Source organism: Aquarana catesbeiana, linkage group LG10 (assembly GCF_042186555.1).
Source record: "Aquarana catesbeiana isolate 2022-GZ linkage group LG10, ASM4218655v1, whole genome shotgun sequence".
NCBI classification, from domain to species: Eukaryota; Metazoa; Chordata; class Amphibia; order Anura; family Ranidae; genus Aquarana; species Aquarana catesbeiana.
Window position 1 is genome coordinate 140,672,634 of NC_133333.1, and position 20,152 is coordinate 140,692,785.

Sequence of the window (20,152 nt, forward strand, 5' to 3'; positions counted from 1 at the left end):
TTCCTGCTAGGCCTTTGCCTGCACACCACCTCCACCCGGGATACCAAGGACTCTAGGACTGCCGTGCGCCCATTAATAGGGAGCCGGGGTTCCGAGGGACCTGGCGGCTCCATGAGTGGGACTGGGGGAATGCGACCCTGAGGCTCCATTGGATAAAGGGAGACCCTGCAGCACAAAAAAAACAAAACGACTCCCCCACTCAGGGCACCACTACCAAGCTGGAGGATACTGGATCGGAACTCGGCATGCCACGTGTCTCCTCTAAGAGGAGGGGCCCGGAAGCTCCGCATATCATGGAATGTAGAACAGTCAATACACAGAGACCTGCCTCAGTCTGTCTCTGCACGGCTCTGTCTCCAGCATTGCACCGGACCAAGGGAAAATGGCTGCCGTGATATCATGGACCACACGATCATGGCCGCCTGCTGAAGGACAACAAGCCAAACCAAGGGAAAATGGCTGCCAAACAGTCTAGGGATGAAGGGGAGATGGGGGACGACTTCTGCACTGGGACCCCCCACCAGACTCCAGGTACTGTACCCCACACTTATAGGGCAGTACATTCAGCAGCACATGAGCCCCCACCTCAGGAAACATTCACAGAGGTGGGGGAGATGTCTTGTCATGGCCTGACCTAGCAGGTAGCTGCGATCTGCATGCGCACGCTGGCCAGACCACTGGATCTAGATTAGCCTGGCAGTTGATTGTAGATCTACCAGGAGAAAAAAATAAATAAGAAATCAAAAAGGTGCATGGAAGGAGAAAAAAAAAATTGCTAGTACCAAAAGATCCCAGCAGGGAGCCTAGATCTTTACTCCTGGCTAGACGGAAACAAAGGGAATGCCTATAGCAGAGTGGGTTATATACCAGCTGAGGATGGCCCATGGGCGTAGCCAAGTTATTTTTTGTTCTGCCTAGTCCTACTCCTGCAGAAGGTGATATAACCCTATAGTTAGGATTAATGGAGCGCTATGTCCATCGATGAACTAAAAGAAAAAAAAAAAAACTTTTTGGTTTGTTCAGCTCACATATGGTGACTGAGTCACTGCATTTCTACAAGAATCAGCAGGTCATTTCTGTAATGCTGAAAATATGAAAAACTAAAACAAATTCAGCCACCACATCTAGGGACTTTAAACTGAAAAGAAGTTCTTTGTGGGTTTAGCTCTGCTGTAAGGACTTCTCCATATCTTTCAACTTGTAGTTCCTCTTTACATTGGCTAATAAAACATAAGGTTATTACTTTTGGATAAGGAGAACCTGGTTTCAGCTACACGAACTCTCATACTATAGTATTTTATTGCATCTTACCAAAAATCCACTGATCAATATCACTTGTTAAAGAAAAAAACAGGTCACATCCACTGCCAAAATTTTAATCATTTTAATGTTTTCACTAATGGAATGTAGAACAGTCAATACACAGGTATAAGAACTGTACAATAAAAGCTTTTCCCTTAGTTTAATCTCTCTATATAGTCAGTCTTAAAATATATTATAAAATAACGAAAAAATATATGTATACATTTCTTTGAAAAGATTAAATGGACATAGTCATGCAGCGAAAGACCTTCAGTGACTGACAGCAAAATAGAAATGAATGGTTTTATAAAAAATATGCATAGCAAAATAGCCACATACCTCTCCACACAAATAAAAGTAAACGTTTAAAAAAGGTCACAATTCATGAATTGTGTTTTTGTTTAGTGATAAGTATTTTTTTTCCCCTTGGGCCTGTTCACATCTGTGCACTGTTGGTTGTTTTTTGGTGTGCTACCATTGACTATAATGGAAGCAGTTTTTTTTTTTTTTTTTTACAAAACTCACTAAAGAGGCAGCAAGCAGGACTTTTCAAAAGCACAGCGCACCGCACAGATGGGAACAGTTACAAAGTATTTAAGGGGATAATTTTACATGTGCTTTTGACGCACTGAGCAGGTGCGTTTTAATGCAGCAAAAGAACACAGATGTGAACAGGCCCTTAGAATAGTTAAGACACTTTGGAGCCGATTCATAAAAGCTGGCATAAAACAGAGGAGTTTCTGTCCATACCAATCAGATATACAGTTTAATTTCTGCAAAAAATTAAAGGTGAAATCTGAAAGGTTGCCATCAGCAGTAACTTCAGTGCCCATTTCCTTTTCTCTTTTAATGAATCCTTCCCTTTGATCTTTATTCTAGTAGGCAGCATTAGCCGATTGTCTAATGACGTAGAGCCATTGTTGCTCTAGGTTTTTTTTTTTTTTTTTTTTTTGCAAAACCAAAAAGACCTCTTCTGATAGTTCTATCATACTGGTCATCTGGGGTACAAAGCCACAAAACCTTTTGAAACTAGATAATGTTCAAGTGTCAATTCAAACTACTGCACACATTATGTAGGTTATCACATAGCAATGTACTATAGAGAAAGAAAAGCTCATAAAAATCCCTGATTTATACGAACAACCTGGGGTAAGTTTATTTATCAAAGTAAGCCCTCCATAGCTGACTTTCTGAAAATACTAGTTGCTCAGCTGTGATGCTAACAATTTCTTAAAGTGAATGTAAACCCTCACATAAGTGAAGTGACTGGCCTCAGGTGATACACAGATGAAACCAATCCTCCAAAGCAAGTTGTACCTGTATCTACAGCCGTCTTTCCCCTACATCCAAAGTGCAGAATTTACACAGGATCTCTAAACTCTGAAAAGCAGGGGGCGGAGAGCTGAAGTTACATCAGTGAGGAGAGCTCTGAGAGCTGATTGGAGGGAAGGGACACAGCAACAGAATTGAGGTTGTCAATCAGCTGAAAATCCTGTCACCTTCTCTCTTGGTGTTAGAATGAGTCACTACTGACAAGTTTTCCTGATAGAGCAACAAAGAAGCGGACAGAAATGACACTTAGTGCTCTGTATTGAGTCAAGCACACACTATAGAGGGATATGCTTTGTCCATTTTATGTCTGAGGTTAAACACTTTAAGTCAATCAAGTATGCACAGCAGGAAAGTCATCAGGCCTGATCTGAATAATTGTTCTAGGCTAGTGACTCAAGGTACTGAAGCAAAAAAGGGTCAGAACAGCCAGGCTTGTTTTTCTTCCCATTAGTCGCTTGCTAACTTAAAAGTAACCTAACTGCAAAAACAGCACCCCTGAGTTTGCATAGGATCCAAAGTAGGTGGCAAGTTGAGGGTCGCATGGTAATCCTTAAATGCGCTCATCAGTCAGTCCAGTCCCAAGCATATGTGGGTCTCTGTTCATCTTCAGAGATAATTAATTGTCTGCAGTGGGTGAGCAAACTAAAGTTGGCCATAAACAGGCCATACAAAACTGACCTGATTCCCCCCATCAACAAATTTGAGGTGAATTGGGGACTCTTCCTCGCTGTCTCATTGTATTCTGACCGTGGGGAAACTTCCCTGCCATTAGAATACACAGATTAGCGCTGCTGTCTATTGCCTGCGGCGCTGATCGAGCAAGAATATACCAGCAGGGCAGTGGAACAGAAGTCGATGGGTAGATCCACTTCTGTGCAACCACAGCAGCCACACTTTGAGCGAGTCGGCAGGTCCTTCCTGAACCTGCCAAATTTTTTTAATACATGTATGGCCAGCTTAAGAGGTGCACATATGGACTGTAAAATAGAATGCCAGTGAGGGCTCACCTTTGAGACCTGCATAGATCTAATTTGGATTTCTGAACCTGAAATCAGACCTTTCCACCCAAATAACCACACTAGACAAAATGTTATGTTTCTATAGAATGAGCGCTTGCTGCATTCACACTCTGCATCAAAAGCAGACCCAAGTGTTCTGCAAAATGCTGGCAATTTTACTCAATGCACAGACAGCTAACAGTTCTGTTTTCAATGCCAGAACTACAATGGGTTCTTGAAGCGGCTGTAAACCCTTTACATATACCCACTGAAGTGACTGCCCTCAGATGATACACAGATGAAACAAATTCTCCTACATGAGTTGTACCTGTTTGTCTGCAGCCCACTTTTCTCTACATCAGTTGAAAGTACACAGATCAAAGGCTATTACTCAGCAGTAGAAAGCAGGGGATGGAAAGCTAATGTCACATATACACTGCAGAGCTAGCGTGCAGAGCTCTATGAAACCTGAGTGAAGGAGATGATACATCCCCTCTATACACTGCAATAAGCAAACACACACAACTGAGGCTGTCACCTGCCGTGTGATTGGGGGGGTGGGGGCATCACCAGGGAGGTTGTTGTGTTGATATAGAGTCTCATCAGTGATACATTCAAATAGCAGAGAGAGGAGAGATTTCAAAGAAATATGCTTTGTAATTTTTCACGCTAGAGGTTTACAACAATTTTAAAATTGGGTTCACAATTAAAGCGTATGTAGCTCACAGCAGGGGTTGGATGTGTGCCTGTTCTTTGTTTCAGGGGCGAATCGGGCTTGAATTTTTGCCTGAATTCGGACCTGAAACTGAGCCAAAGACGCACAGGACTCCTGTGCAATCCGCTCCGCAGCCGCCACGGAGATGTGTGAACCAGCTCCATTGAGAGCCAGGCACACTCTCCTGTCATATGGATTGGATGTGGGGAAACCCACATCCAATTCGCATATGTGAATCCACCCTAAATATGAACATGTGATCAATGTGTGGGTTTTGTCCAATTTGGAGTAAGGTTCCCATTCCCTGCCCAATGGCTACAGACAGCATAAACATTGTTGGGAATGCATTTGATTTGTCATATAAAAAGGTCTGGGTTTTATTTATACACACTGAAAATTCACTATTACTTTCCTTTTCCCAATCAATCCTGTGCTATTAGAAATGTGTGCATAAATCTTATGTTATAAGAAATGTGTGCAGAATAGAAAGACAAAATTTGTCTCTTTTGTACTTCAAAATGAGAAACTATTCATAATGAATATTCAATTTTTTTACAACAATATCATATTTAAAACCAAAAGCATTTTCTTAGAGTATAAACACAACAGGTTAACAAAACTAAATATTTTATACCCATGTATAAAATATTCAATACAAAACACAACTTTAATTTCATTTTAGAACAACGTTCAGAGCATCAATTTCAAGGAGCAAAGAAACAGAACAGGTTCTCCCACACTGCTCTATTCCCTTTCCAAACCCTTGAAACAATGCTACTATATTTCATGCATTAAAATGTAAACAAAGAAAATAATATCCTTTCAGAAGGAATAGAAAAAGTAGGTTGTATTTACTGGTCATATTTTAAAGATGTACGTAAGATATCTTAAAAATAGGGTTCTGCACCTTACAAAAATTACTTATTTGATCTACAAAGGGCAACATCAGGATAATAAAGATACCAGAGCCAAAAAAAAAAAAAGCCGCGTTCCCAAGTATTTTTTTCTATACATTGCATCTCTGGAGTCATCAGGAATTACTACAATTTCATGGCCAACAGAAATCATACAAAATATATATATTACACACAATATATATATATATATATATATATATATATATATATATATATATATATATATATACATATATACACACACACACACACACATATATATATATATATATACACATATACACACACACACACACTTAAATCAGCTTCCATAGAATTTTCAAGTCATGGGTGTCCCTATAGGAATCAAAGGCATTGGAAAAAAAAAAAAAAAAAAAAATTTTTTTACACTGTACCTTCAGGCCAAGTCTGACAATTTGTCATACATGTAAAAATCAGCATTAAAACTACAGTACCTAAAAATCTCCATAGGTGATGCTTTAACCACGTACCGACCGCCGATAAACATCCTCACTTTGAGGACGGATATCATTGTTATGGCAGCAGCTGCCATAACCCCGGTATCCCCGTGTTCGGCCAGCTACAAGATAAAAGTGGTCTCTGCGGCAGATTCGCCGTGAGATCACTTATCGGCGGCGGGAGAGGGCCCCCCTCCCCACCCGCTGTGCTACGGTGCCCTCCGCCGCTTACCGGAGCAGTCAATCCGGTTCTTCTCAGGGCTGTGCATGGAGATGAGTGAGGGGAAGATGGCGACGTCAAAACGTAATTTCCGCCCATAGATTTTAAAAGGGACATTTTTTTAAAAGATTTTTTTAATTACTTTTTTTATTGCATTTTAGTGTAAATATGAGATCTGAGGTCTTTTTGATCCCACATCTCACATTTAAGAGGTCCTGTCATGCTTTTTTCTATTACAAGGGATGTTTACATTCCTTGTAATAGGAATAAAAGTGTCAAAAAAAAAGTTTTTTTTTTTTTTTTTTAAAAACAGTGTAAAAATAAAAAGGTAAAATAAATAAGAAACAATTTTTTTTTTAAATGCGCCCCCTTACATCGAGCTCGTGTGCAGAAGCGAGCGCATACGTGAGTAGCGCCCGCATATGAAAACGGTGTTCAAACCACACGTGAGGTATCGCCGTGATCAGTAGAGTGAGAGCAATAATTCTAGCCTTAGACTTTCTCTAACTCAAAACAATCTGTAGAATTTTTTAAATGTCGCCTATGGAGATTTTTAAAGGGTAAAAGTTTGTTGCCATTCCACGAGCGGGCACAATTTTGAAGCGTGACACGTTGGGTATCCATTTACTCGGCGTAACATTATCTTTCACAAAATAAACATTGGGCTAACTTTACTGTTGACTTATTTTTTAATTCGAAAAAGTGTATTTTTTCCAAAAAAAGTGCGCTTGTAAGACCTCTGCGCAAATACGGTGCGACAAAGTATTGCAACGACCGCCATTTTATTCTCTAGGGTGTTAGAAAAATAAATAATGTTTGAGGGTTCTAAATAATTTTCTAGCAAAAAAACACTGTTTTTAACTCGTAAAACACATCTACAAAAGAGGCTCGGTCCTTAAGTGGTTAAAAGACATTACAAGTTACCAGTTTGGAATTACACAGGTCTGGTGCTAGTATTGCTCTGATATTCGCAGCGATACCTCATGTGTGATGCAATTACCATTTTCATATGCGCGTGTGACTTATGTATGCATTTGCACATGAGCATGGGGGTAGGCTTTAAAATGTTTAAAAAAATTATTTAAAACTTAACACTGTCCCTTTAACTTTTTTTTCAACTTTATTGTACACATGGGATGAACAACATCCCCTGTGATAGCAATTAGCATGACAGGTCTGCTTTATAAAGAGATCTGGGTCTATTAGAGATTGGTTTGATCAGATGCTTTACAAGCCACTAACAGCTTGTAAACAAACCAAAACTAAACTAAAGTGAGAAAATCCTTGTTGCTTCTGTTTTTTTACATCACAGAAGGAAGCCGGGTAAGGGGGAGCCCCCTTCTGTGCCCTGTAGAAGTGATTGAGCAGCTGTGTAGTCGCTCGGATCAATTCCACATGAAAGCCCATTGTCGGCTGAAAACTTTGATACCAGGATGATGCCTGCAGGTATCATCTCGGTATAACTGCGTCAACTTGAGGGAGTATGGGTACGTCCTAAAGGGTTGAAGTGGTTAAAATATACAAAAGTTGCTTCCATTACACCTGGAATCTATGACCACCTGTTCAGATTGGAAAACAAAAACACAAAAAAAAAAACAACCTTTTTTTTCCCCAGGTTACATAAGAGGAAAGGCACCATGTAATCATCCTATATTCCCAGACTAGTAATAAGAGGACATTAAACACGGAATGGAAAGGGTGTAGACGGGAATTTTCTTCTCCATTTCTTGTATTTCCACCTGGGGGTGCACGTTGATTTTCATCATCGGACATCTCCCAAGTAAGAACAATTTATTTAACCTTCCCTATGATGCAATACAACAAAGCAGCAGAATATCCAGTATGGTTTTGAATACCTTTTTTTAAAAAAAAAAAAACATTTAGAGTTAAAAAAAAAAAAAAGCTGAACAATTTTAATGAAGGGGGGGAAAAAGAAAAGTTTTTGAAGTGTTATTTTGAAAAATTACATTTGCATAATTGGCAAAATATTTGGTGAACAAATCATGCAATTTTTAACATGCTAGAGTTACATTAAGGTTACATCCAATAAACTGTATGCCTCTAGACATTCAAATGTGAGGAGCGTTACAGGGCTGAAGAACATACTACAAAACAAGCCAGTTGCTTGACATTGCATTCATGTGCTTTTTATTTTCTGTGCTACCACAATGTTTTATTTGGCACAATAATGCTGAACTCCAGAAATTCAGCCATTTTGATAATATGCAGGTATACTCTGCGTTAAGTCTGATGGGGTGCATGCTACCTCCTGGACTTTTTACATAGGACAACTTTTTTTTTTTTTTTAACTCCCAGAGGTCTTACCACTCCCTCTTACTTTACCTCTCTGAGAGGAAATAAGCACACAGCAGCTCTGCCTGCCCCTCCCCACTACAAAGACTTTTGTGATTGGGCAGGAAGAGGGGAGAGGCAGGGATAGAAGTGGCATCACCTCTGCACTTAAAGGAGCTGAGATGAGAAGGTACAGCATCGGAGCTCCAGAAGTGATCTTCCTGGAGTTGAAATTAAAGCTATATGTCCAAGAGGTGGCATACACCTCATTCGACTTCACTCCTAATATGCCTGCCAGTTCAGCTTTAAGCAGATGACTGCCACAATCTAATCTTCATAGAGCCAGAAATAAAAACACATTTAGAGTCAGTAAATCCCAGGGACTTATTCGGTTATTAAAAAGATGTGCAGACAAAAAAAAAAAAAAAATTCACTCAAGGCAGATCTTCGTACACCCAGTATTCTATTCAAGCGCATGAGCTGATGAAAACAGAATAAAATGAAAGTTGCCAGCGACCCCATCTAGTGACGTCAGCGCTGACAATTATTTCTTTTAGCAGACTTGGATAACAGGGAGCTCCCAAAAAGGAAAACCGAAATTTGAAAAATGCAAAACATACTCTTACTATGCCATTGTTTTCACTTTACTTTTAGGTTTCTAAAGATTTAGTGCACACAGGTGAGCTTCATTTTTTTTTTTTAAATTAAATCTCTCCAAAGGCTTCCAGGATCACATTTGCAATTTAGCAAGCTGGCTTGTGGATCCTTTGGTCTTTCAAACCATGGTATCGTTAAATTCTTTATTCAATTAAATCTATGATTCCAGGGTAGAAGCTCTAACACTGCACTTCCTGCCTGCCAAGCTGAGGCTATCAGTAGCGCCCATACTAGCACTCAAATCATCTCCGCCAGACTGTAATCCATCAAACTAGCAACAATCCTGCTTTTAATCACCTGCTAGCATCACGTTCTCACTCTTCATTCACATAAAAGACTATCGGACAAAAAGAAAAAAAAAAAAAAAAATGAAAGACGAGTTCCCTTGCCCCTCAAAAAAGTGCCCACAAATTTTTCCTCCTCTCCTATATATTTTGAAGTGAAACGTGCTGCATTTAGATTTACAAAATGTTGTATTTGATTTAGCAGGTGCTGGTTTTGCCAGCATAGTATTTCGATTTCCAGGAGGGCCAAACAGTAATTACCCTCGAGCTGGAGTTCTGAGGCCAGCGAATAGAAGGAAAAATCACCATTTCTTGCAATGCTTGTTTCGCTAGTTCTTGTCCAGCTATGTCATCTAACTTGAGATTGGCCACAGTCTACAATTTCATTCAGTCCAGTAGTAGATGTTGGCTTATTTGGTCTAGTATCTTTCACTCCTGCACTCCCACTGGCTGTATGGAAGGAGATTGGCCTATGTGAGAAGGAGGAACTGGAGCTGTTGGGTATCCTAGGTAAATGGGAAACTACTGGAGATACAGCTTCGGGTGTGGTTTTTGCATGAGGGAGAATTACTGGCAATGGAGACCGCATCTTTCATTTTTGGAACTGCACCCCTTCAGAAGTCCACTGCATAAAGGCAGGTTAATATTGTCACCATGTGCTTGTTCTGACCTGGTATATCTGCCAATCACTGTAATCGATCCTGTGCGATTAGAGTTGTCATTTTAGTTTGTAGACATTATGCTCAGTCATTGCTTACTTTGCCCTGTGACTAGTACTGCAATTCCCTTCACCAGCCCCTGAATTCCTTTTATGTACCCTTTTACAGCTAGATCTTTTTAAACATTCAAAAGGCTGGCCTGTCCCGAGCAGCAGCTGTTCTGAAAGAGGCAGCATCCTGCTCACAGAGGACCCCACAATTCTTTGTCTGCCATGACCCTTGTAGGGGAGCCACTCACAGAACCAGGTGTACAGAAAGTAGAGCTGAAAGGAGAGGACATTAAGTAGAGAAAGCAGGGAGCATGAGGTATGAAAACGTGTATACGTTCCACTTACGCTGTGAAGTCTGAGCGAGCCAAGGGCTCGGGACCCGTACAGGCCATTTGGGTCAGTGGCTACTCCTTTACCCACGCCCAGAGCCACCATAAACGACCAGCACGGTGCCCAAATGCCCCTGTCCCGGACTAGCCTGCTTCACACTACAAGACTTCCAGTGATTTCACATGTCATGTGGATTTATCCTCTATTCAGGATTTTTTAAATATCAAATATAAAAAGAGACATCATTTTCATTTCTATTGTTTCAATTATTATAATACTACATCAAAACTATGGGGGGGGGGGGGAATTCATCAGCATTATCCATGGCTTCTAAATAGGCTGAAACCTAAGTACAAAGCTTCTATGCTTTGACAAGATTTTAGGAAAGAGTATAAGTTATGTATTTAATGTGCCAAAGTATATTACAGTAACTGATCAGGGGAAAGTCTAGATGCTAAACTACCCACTGCCAAAAAAGATGGCAATTTGTGACCAAAGATGATGGCACGCATAATACAAACATTTTTGTAGTCCTGTAGTATTACAAAGTATACAAATGATGCTACCTGCTACTTGTGCATGCCATATGAAGCATGCAAAAAAATCTGTGCAAGCTTTGACCTGTGGAAAGCAGCTCCATAAGTCCACTCCTTACTGCCAACACTCTCAGACCAGGAACACAAAAGGTGGTGGTGGTGGGGGGTACCAAAATTATTTCCCACAACAGTTTTCCCAACACCCATGGCCCCATAAGAGCCACGTGTGCCAATGAGACAGTATTTTCAACACTATGTGCTGGGCAAGTAAAACATTACACAAATTATTCTTGCCAACTTAGTTCAGATGAAGCATACCGAGCCTTAAAACAATCCCCTTTATCCATAAAGGAATGTTTATGTACATGGCATTTCACCATGTTGGATTTAACAAGTTACCCATGTTTTCTGCATCTGGGAGAAAGTAAAGATAACAAAAGTTTCAATAGAATAAGGGACATACCTCCACGGTACAACATACATTATAGTTATGAACATATTTACATCTCATGTCCCACCAGGTCTATGCAGAATTCTATCTGGTGGCACATTGGCTTTGTTCACATTGTAAATCCTTCTGCTTTTCAGTAAGGTTACACAATGTACTTCTCCTAAAATCCCAATATATTAACATTGTATATATTTAACAATTATCCCAGCAGCCATCATTCTCTTTACAACATTAAAATAATTGCACCAGCTCATGTTGTGCACCATTAATGTTCATGGACAAGTTCAAGTCCTAAGCCTTTCCATTTCTTCTGCAGTTTGTAGACCTAAAAAGGTAAATAATGAAAATCGAATTGACCTTGTCATCTCATCAAGTATATCTTATGTAGATTATTCAGAAGACCATAGTAAGAATTTTTTGGGCATTTTCCCCAAATATCCGGATTTGTATTTGTTTAGCAAGTTAAGCTTCTCTATGTATTATTCTGGAGCTGAGGGCAGTCTTGGCCTTGGTTTTGAGTCTGCATTCCCATTTGCAGTTGCATATGGACATGTCTCTGTTCCATTATTCCAGGAGGTTGACCTGTTGATTGAATACTTCCCAACACCAGTGTTTAGCAATTGTTCACCGTTTGGATCTACAATAAAGAAGAAAATCTCATAAAAGATCAGAAAAAAATAGGAACGTAAAATTTAAATAAACACTGGTTAACAAGCAATTGCATTAAAGCACAACACCTCCAGAGATCTTCATTTTGTGTGGAATGAGACACAGGTTGATCCCCACTGGGTCTTCGCTGCAGTCTGTAACCCTGGCAGTGAGATCCTCATCAAAGCTACGAAAGACTGAGCTCAGTCAAGCTGTTGACACTGGTTTAAAGGGAAAATGGTATTCTCCCAGCTAGCACATTATTGCAGTGGCTAATGTGGTCAAGCTATGGACATTCCAGTATTTATATATTCCCAACAAACTGTAAATAAGTTGAACACCACACTCACTAGCATCTGTTGTTGCGGGCATTGTGGAGCAATTAATCTTTAAAGGTCACAGCAGAATCACTGACTTTGTTGAAAGTGTTTTCCCAGGCAACTATATTTACTGCCTGTATGTACTTAAAAGTCGATAGCCTGGCCACATGTTCACTTTAAAGACGATTTATTTTCACATTTTTATATGCTTGTTCTTCCACAAAAATGTTATTGTATTAGATTTAGAGGTTTGAAGATTAACCACTAGAGAGAACTCTATATTTTACTCCACTGCAGTTGAGATACATGGAAAGCATTCGTTTCAACAAGTTGGCAGACTCCGTGGGGGTTATTTATACCTGAAGAGTGCAAAATCTGGTGCAGCGCTATGTATCAGCTTCCAGGTTTTATTGCCAAAGCCTAGTTGAACAAGCTGAAGTCAGAAGCCGATTGGCTACAATGCACAGCTGCAACAGATTCTTGCATTTTTAGGAAGGAGCAATAAAGCACAACCTTTGTGCAGTACTGCATAAAGAAAATAATAAAATGGGTCTTTCCTTAAACATATAAATACAACTTCTACACAGAAATTTTAAACTTTTTTTATATTGATAATCTTGCGTCAAGCTATTCGTTTTTACAACTGTAGCCAATTATAGCTATACATCCCATTAAGACAGGTTCCCCATACATTCCTACAAGAAATCCACTCTGGGAAAACATACACTGTACTGCTCTGCCCTGCAGCCATGCTGATGTGAGGTCAGGTCTTTGCAGTGCACCAACACAGCATAGAACGCCTGAAATGGAATCAAACATTGCCACATTCTGCTTCAAGTGGGAAAATCTATTTTGAATGTAGTGGTTTTCCAGAGTTTTTTAGACTGGTAGCTTTACTAGATTACAGAGTTAGATAAACAAATTTCACTGTAAACTAGTTTCTAACAAACCACCGTCGTCAAGTGTGTACTTCGAGAGAAAAGGGAAAAAATGCTGGGTGAAAAGTATCTTACTGTATTCCAGAAATGTTTTTGAAACAGGGCTGGGAACACCTGCGGCTAAGGGACCTACAATCTACAAAAAGTTTTGAGAGTATTACTTACAAGACCTCCCATTTCCATCCATACATGAATCACTACAACAGATCAGTGCAGGGCTTATTTATGTAGCCTAATCAGACATTTAAAGAATGCTTGGTCTATATCTCTTTCAAACCTAGGCAAACTTTATCTGTTAAAAATTAGAGGAGTTTGTACATAGGCTCCAAGTGGAATGGAAAATGTAAATTGTTTAATCACCAAGTTTTCTTGGATTTTTACTGTACTTCTAAAACAGATTAGCTAAATTTAGATCATGTCTGGGTCCATACTTGATTTGGGTCTTCTTACTAAGGTCTTTATTGATCCAAAGTGTATATCTAAACCCAAAAACAAATATTTAATATATGGAAGGTTAGGCCTCATGTAAAAAAACAAGACTAAGCATGAGTGACTCGTGTGAAACGCATCAACCTGTCCTGTGTTTGTCTGGCTTGGTGACAAATGACTTTCAAAAATTTGACTGTCTGTGCTACCATTCCCTTTCTTCTTTCATTTGCATTCACAGTGGCGATCCAAGGTAAGCACCCACAGCCATCAAGTATTTCACCAATTACCTGAGCGGTGTACATCATGTTCAGAACTTTTAAGCTCTTGTTTTAACACTTGCTCGGTAAGAGTGGACTTGTTTCTATCTACTCTATAGAATATTGGAAAGCCAAATTACACAGGATGTCAGACGGACTTTCAAACAACCTTCAAATAACCCATAAATAGCCAATGCCCAGGGTACTTAAAGCAATAGTGCAGAGGGCAATATAGGTTCAATCAGGCTTTTATTCAGGAAATTGGAAAAAAAAAAAAAAAAAAATCAATGAGCAAGAAGATTAGAGCCTATTGCGAATCTTGCACAATGTCCGAGTATGTAGCATTGGAATGGATCCCAAGGGGACTATGTATAAAAAAGTTCCCAACTTTTAAACTCTATGATAATGATCTTAAGAAAATGACTGGTACACTCTACATGTTCCATTGCTCTTATGAATTATTATTTCATCTAAAACCAAGGAGATTGAGAATCTACAAAGTGAAATCTCTGCTTTACAAGAGGATATTAAGCCTTTGCAGAGTACTGCTGACTTGGATAGACTATTAAAATGAAAGACCTAATCGTTTGGAAAAAAATTAGAGACCAAGACAGAAAAGATGTTGAGACAAACTGGACTATGACACCAACTTGATCTATGTATGCAGGCATGGACAAGGTCGGAGTCTTTCCTCTGGTAAACATGTGAGCTTCTTGGACACTGAAGCAGAATATATAGAGGAATCAATGTTACATCCGACTCCGATCACACAGCCACCTGGACGGCAACAGGGTGCCAGCATGCCAATCGCCCCAAAAAAACGGGGCACAGAAACTGAGACCTTACAAGAGGACAAGAAATCAAGACCCAAAAAGACACGAAGGGGACAAAACAGACGACGTTACAGGAGGTGGCAATCGCTATCCGAAACAAACCCAGACACGCAGGACTTGACAGGTCCTTGGAATGTGTTGAATCTTTCCAACAGGACTTTAACTCCGGAAGAGACTTCCTTACTTTCTAAGGGACTAAACATTTTCCTATTAAGGCATTTTAATGTGCTTGATACCATTTTGGACATTAATAAATTTATAAGGAATTTAGCGATCAAAAAACATTTCAAAGAAGGTTAAGTTGGGAGCCCTGATGTCTGATTCAGAGAGTTAAATGTTGATTTATTCTTTCAGAGATCACTGTGCTACAGGAGAGTTGGAAGAGTCATGGGAAAGTGGTTTGGAGACAAATGCAGACACTAATATTGATTTCATTCTTTCCTTTAAAATCAGATCAGAGTTTTATCCCATTAGTGCACGGTGTTCGGAGATGGAAAGATTAAAAAAATTGGTTGAGAGAGATCTCACCGCTTTGGATGCAAAATTGCCCACTAGCACGTGCACTAAGCGAGATAACCTCTCATCTAAAGAAAGGATAGCTCTCAAAAACCTGGAGGAAGACTCATCTATTATTCTTAATTCCGATATGGGAGGTCTGGTGGTAGTGTTAGGAGTGGAGACCTATAGAGAGGAAGCTGAACGACAATTGTTGGACAGATACACCTATTTGAAATTAAAAAGTGATCCAACAAAGAAGTACAAAGTCATGTTAACATCACTAGTAAATGAAGGAGCTACACTTGGAATTTTTGACCGCAAAATGTGTGAGAGAGTGATACCACAATATCCTGTGGTGTCAATTTTTCACCATCTCCCCAAGACCCATAAAGGTTTGAATTAATTGCAGGGAAGACCTATCATTTCTGGGATTGGCTCTCTCAATGAGGGATTAGGCCAATGGTTAGATAACATCTCACAGCCCCTGGTCCGTAGACTCCCTAGCCATCTTTAAGATACAAACCATCTTTTAAATATTGCAACTATTAGATGGGATGAACACTATGTGGATTACCTGCAATGTAGCTAGCCTCGATTCCTCCATACCCCATGGTTTAGCCATTTAAGCAGTCAGTTTTTACTTGGAACATTACACCAATTTCACGCTGGGAGGTCCGTATGTTTGTTCTGGATGTACGGTAATAGCTTTTGACCCATATTTTTTGTTTTCAATGGGAATAAGTTTTGCAGAAATGCAGAGCCACGATGGGGTGAAATTTTCACCCTCCCTCGCTAACCTCTATTTGGGGTGGTGGAAGCGGTCCAGTATTTATGGATCTAGCAATCCGTTCAGATGGCATATTAGATTGTTCTAACGCTACATAGACTATCTGATATTCATTGTAGATGAACGTATGGGTACCTTGGACTCCTTTTTGGAATATCTAAATGATGACAGAAATTTACATTTTTACGGGACAGGCTGACAAGAGTGAAGAACGCTTCTTGGATGTTCATTTGTGTGTTTCAGGTACTAGTGACAGCACAGATCTTTATAGAAAACCTTTGTCTGGAAACAAACTCTTGATGGCAGATTCAGGACATCCAACATACCATTAAGGGCATCCCTGTTGGCCAATTCTTGAGGGTTCACTGTATCTGCAGTAACCAACAGCCATTTGAAAGAGAAGCAAAGGCTCTATATGGACGTTTTTCTGCAGAGCGGATACCCCAGATGGATGTTGGCTAGAGCTTCATCTATTGCAGGTTCTAAGCAGAGGGATGAGCTCTCAAAAGGGGAATAAACTCTGTAGTCAGGAAAAAGTTTTCAACAATAAGTCCTGGTTTACACCTATGCATTTTTTAGTGCATTTTCCGATTTGCAGAAACACACTAAAGTCTATTTAACATGGTTTCCTATGGGTCATGTCCATATGTGTGTATGCACATACACACACACTGTGCATTTTATGGAAAGGACTTTTTCTGGTTTTTGGTTCCATATAGACTTCAATGGATCAAAAACGCGTATAGAAAAACACAAAATGCACCTGGAATATTCAAACTGCAACCTGCATTCTGCATAGGTGTGAACCAGGCCTAAGCGACTCACGTTGAGCACACCTTTCAGTTTGGAATTTGGTGAAATTAAGAACATTGTACATAGATATTTGCCTATCCTTTGAAGATCAAACTTGTGCTGATATTCTCAAGAATGGTATCAATATTGTTTCTGGGAGAGCTCCTACATTAGGAAACTCGCCGTCACCCAGTCTATTTAAATCCAGCAAAACACAGTCCCTTACATGGCTACACTTTAGGGGCAATTATTGCTGTGGCGGCACTGGTTGCCCTTGTTTAAGACATAGTAAGGGTAATGTTGTTCGTTCGTATTCAGCTGAAAAGGAACAAAAAATACAATTTTATAATTGTAATTGGGCGAACAACTAGACGTTTGTGCATGAAGAGAGCTATGATGTAATCGGTATTGCTGAAACTTGGCTTCAATCCTCACATGACTGGGCTATTAATATTCCTGGCTGTGCACTCTTTTGGAGAGACAGGGTAAAAAGGAAAGGTGGCGGGGTCTGTCTCTATGTGAGAAGTGATCTCAAAGCAAGTGTGAAAGAGGACCTGGTTGATGGAGAGTGTGATGAGTCTGAAGCATTATGGGTGGAACTGCATATAGATGGGCGTAGTTCAAAGTTAATCATTGGAGTTTGTTATAGACCACCCAATGTTAACGAGGAGGTGGAGACTCAGCTCCTTGCACAGATGGAAAGGGCTGCAAGGGCTGGGACAGTGATAATAATGGGGGATTTTAACTACCCAGAAATTGACTGGAGTAATGGCACTGCTGGGACAGTTAAAGGGCAAACATTTTTTAAACCTATTACAGGACAATTTTATGGTCCAGTTTATTGAGGTCCCAACTAGGAATGAAGCTCTGTTGGACCTGGTAATCTCAAACCATGCAGAGCTTATTACTAATGTCCAGATAAAGGAACACCTGGGTAGCAGTGATCATAACATGATTTCATTTGATGTTAGCTGTAAACAAGAAATACATACGGGAAAGATTAAAACACTTAACTTCAAGAGCAAAGTTTCCAAGGATGAGAGATGCTCTCCAGGATTTAGACTGGGAGGGAATATTTGCATTGATAAACACAGAACAGAAATGGGAATTCTTGAAAAAAAGACTGTTTGGGACCTCACTGCAAAGTATATTCCCACAGGCAATAAGTTTAAAAGGCTAAAAACAAAACCTATGTGGCTCATGGCCAAAGTTAAAGAAGCTATAAACAATAAGAAAAGAGCTTTTAAAAAATATAAAAATGAAGGAACACTAGTGTCATTTAAATGTTACAAAGAATTTAACAGAATATGTAAAAAGGAAATCAAGGATGCAAAAATTCAAAACGAACGACAGATTGCAAAAGATAGTAGGACAAACCCCAAAAAATTCTTCAAATATATTAATAGTAAAAAGGCCAGTTCTGAGCATGTAGGCCCTTTACAAAATAATCTAGAGTGGGTGACTGGGGACAAAGAGAAGGCAAATTTATTAAATACTTTCTTCAGCTCTGTGTATACAAAAGAGCAAGGGGGAGCTCATGTCCATAATGGGGGTGGTAGTGACACAGCCCTGAATGATCCACAATGGCTCAAAGGTGATATAGTCCAGAATTATTTAGACAGAATAAAGGTAGATAAAGTGCCTGGACCTGATGGCATCCACCAACGGATCCTAAAAGAATTGAGCTCTGTAATTTCAAAGCCATTGTATCTAATTTTTAGGGACTCATTAATGACGGGAATAGCACCACTGGATTGGCGCAGGGCGAACGTGGTGCCTATATTTAAAAAGGGATCAAACCAAGTAACTATAGGCCTGTTAGTTTAACTTCTATAGTCGAGAAGATACTGGAGCGTTTAATAAAAGACCACATAGACGAGTTATTGCTGGAAAAAAACATTTTAAGCAGCAGACAGCATTGATTCATGAAAGACAGAAGTTGTCAGACAAACCTGATTTCTTGTTATGAAGAGGTAAGTAAAACCTTGGACAGAGGGGTGGCTGTGGACGTGGTATACTTGGATTTTGCAAAAGCGTTTGACACAGTTCCCCACACGCGGCTCATGTGTAAGGTAAAGTCTACAGGCTTGGAAATATCAGTTTGTAAATGGATAGAAAACTTTTCTAAGACAGAATTCAGAGAGTAGTGGTTAATGATTCTTACTCTGAATGGTCTAAGGTTATCAGTGGTGTACCCCAAGGTTCAGTGCTGGGACCCTTACTTTTTAATAGCTTTGTAAATGATACTGGGTCTGGGATCAAAAGTAACATTTCTGTCTTTGCAGATGACACCAAGCTATGCAGTGGAATAACATCCTTACAGGATGTCTCCAATTTACAAGCCGACCTCAATGCACTGTCTAATTGGGCGACTACGTAGCAGATGAGGTTTAATGTTGAGAAATGTAAAGTTATGCACTTGGGGGCTAAGAATATGCATGCATCATACATGCTAGGGGGAATACAACCGGGGGAATCCGTGGTGAAGGATCTGGGGGTTTTGGTAGATCATAAACTCAATAATAGCATGCAATGCCAAGCTGCGGTTTCCAAAGCAAGTCCTTTCTTGTATTAAGAGAGGTATGGACTCTAGAGAGATAATTTTGCCCCTGCTCAAATCATTAGTAAGACCTCATCTGGAATATGCAGTTCAGTTTTGTGCACCAGTTCTCAAAAAGGATATCGGGGAACTGGAGAAAGTGCAGAGAAGGGCAACCAAACTGATAAGAGGCATGGAGGAGCTCAGCAATGAGGAAAGATTAGAGGAACTGAATTTATTCACTCTTGAGAAGAGAATAAGGGGGGATATGATCAACATGTTCAAATATATAAGGGGTCCATATAGTGAACTCGGTGTTGAGTTATTCTCTTTACGGTCAACCCAGAGGACACGGGGGCACTCGAAGTCTAGAGGAAAAGAGATTTCATCTCCAAATACGCAAAGGTTTCTTCACAGTAAGAGCTGTGAAAATGTGGAATAGCATCCCGCCAATGGTGGTTCTGGCCAGCTCAGTAGATTGCTTTAAGGCAGGCCTGGATACTTTCCTAAATGTACATAATATAACTGGGTACTAATATTTATAGGTAAAGTTGATCCAGGGAAAATCTGATTGCCTCTTGGGGGGATCAGGAAGGAATTTTTTCCCCTGCTGTAGCAAAGTGGAGCATGCTCTGCTGGGGTTTTTTGCCTTCCTCTGGATCAACTGAGGGTAAAAATTGGGTATATTGGATTGTACGATATTTTTTATTTTATTTATTGTTTTTAAGGTTGAACTGGATGGACTTGTGTCTTTTTTCAACCTGACTAACTACGTAACTATGTAAATCCACCAACATTGCACGCCACTTTAATTGCTACCATGATGGAGATCTTTCAGCAGTGGAAGTACAGATCCTTGAAAAAGTGAATATACCTTAGAGGAAGGGTGGGGGGGAGGATTGTTCCAACT

At 39.9% G+C, this 20,152-nt stretch overlaps 1 protein-coding gene and 1 pseudogene across 1 annotated transcript in view; both read right to left on the minus strand.

Moving 5' to 3' along the window:
* Positions 1 to 1,365: 1,365 nt before the first annotated feature.
* Positions 1,366 to 10,319, minus strand: LOC141109861 (spastin pseudogene; annotated as a pseudogene).
* The window catches only part of LOC141110929 (cytoplasmic phosphatidylinositol transfer protein 1-like), a 302,399-nt gene continuing 283,612 nt past the window's right edge, over positions 1,366 to 20,152 (minus strand). The window contains exon 10 of the mRNA XM_073602732.1: positions 1,366 to 11,838. Within this exon, the coding sequence (XP_073458833.1) occupies positions 11,681 to 11,838 (158 nt within the window). The 3' untranslated portion in view covers positions 1,366 to 11,680. The remainder of the gene's footprint in view (positions 11,839 to 20,152) is intronic.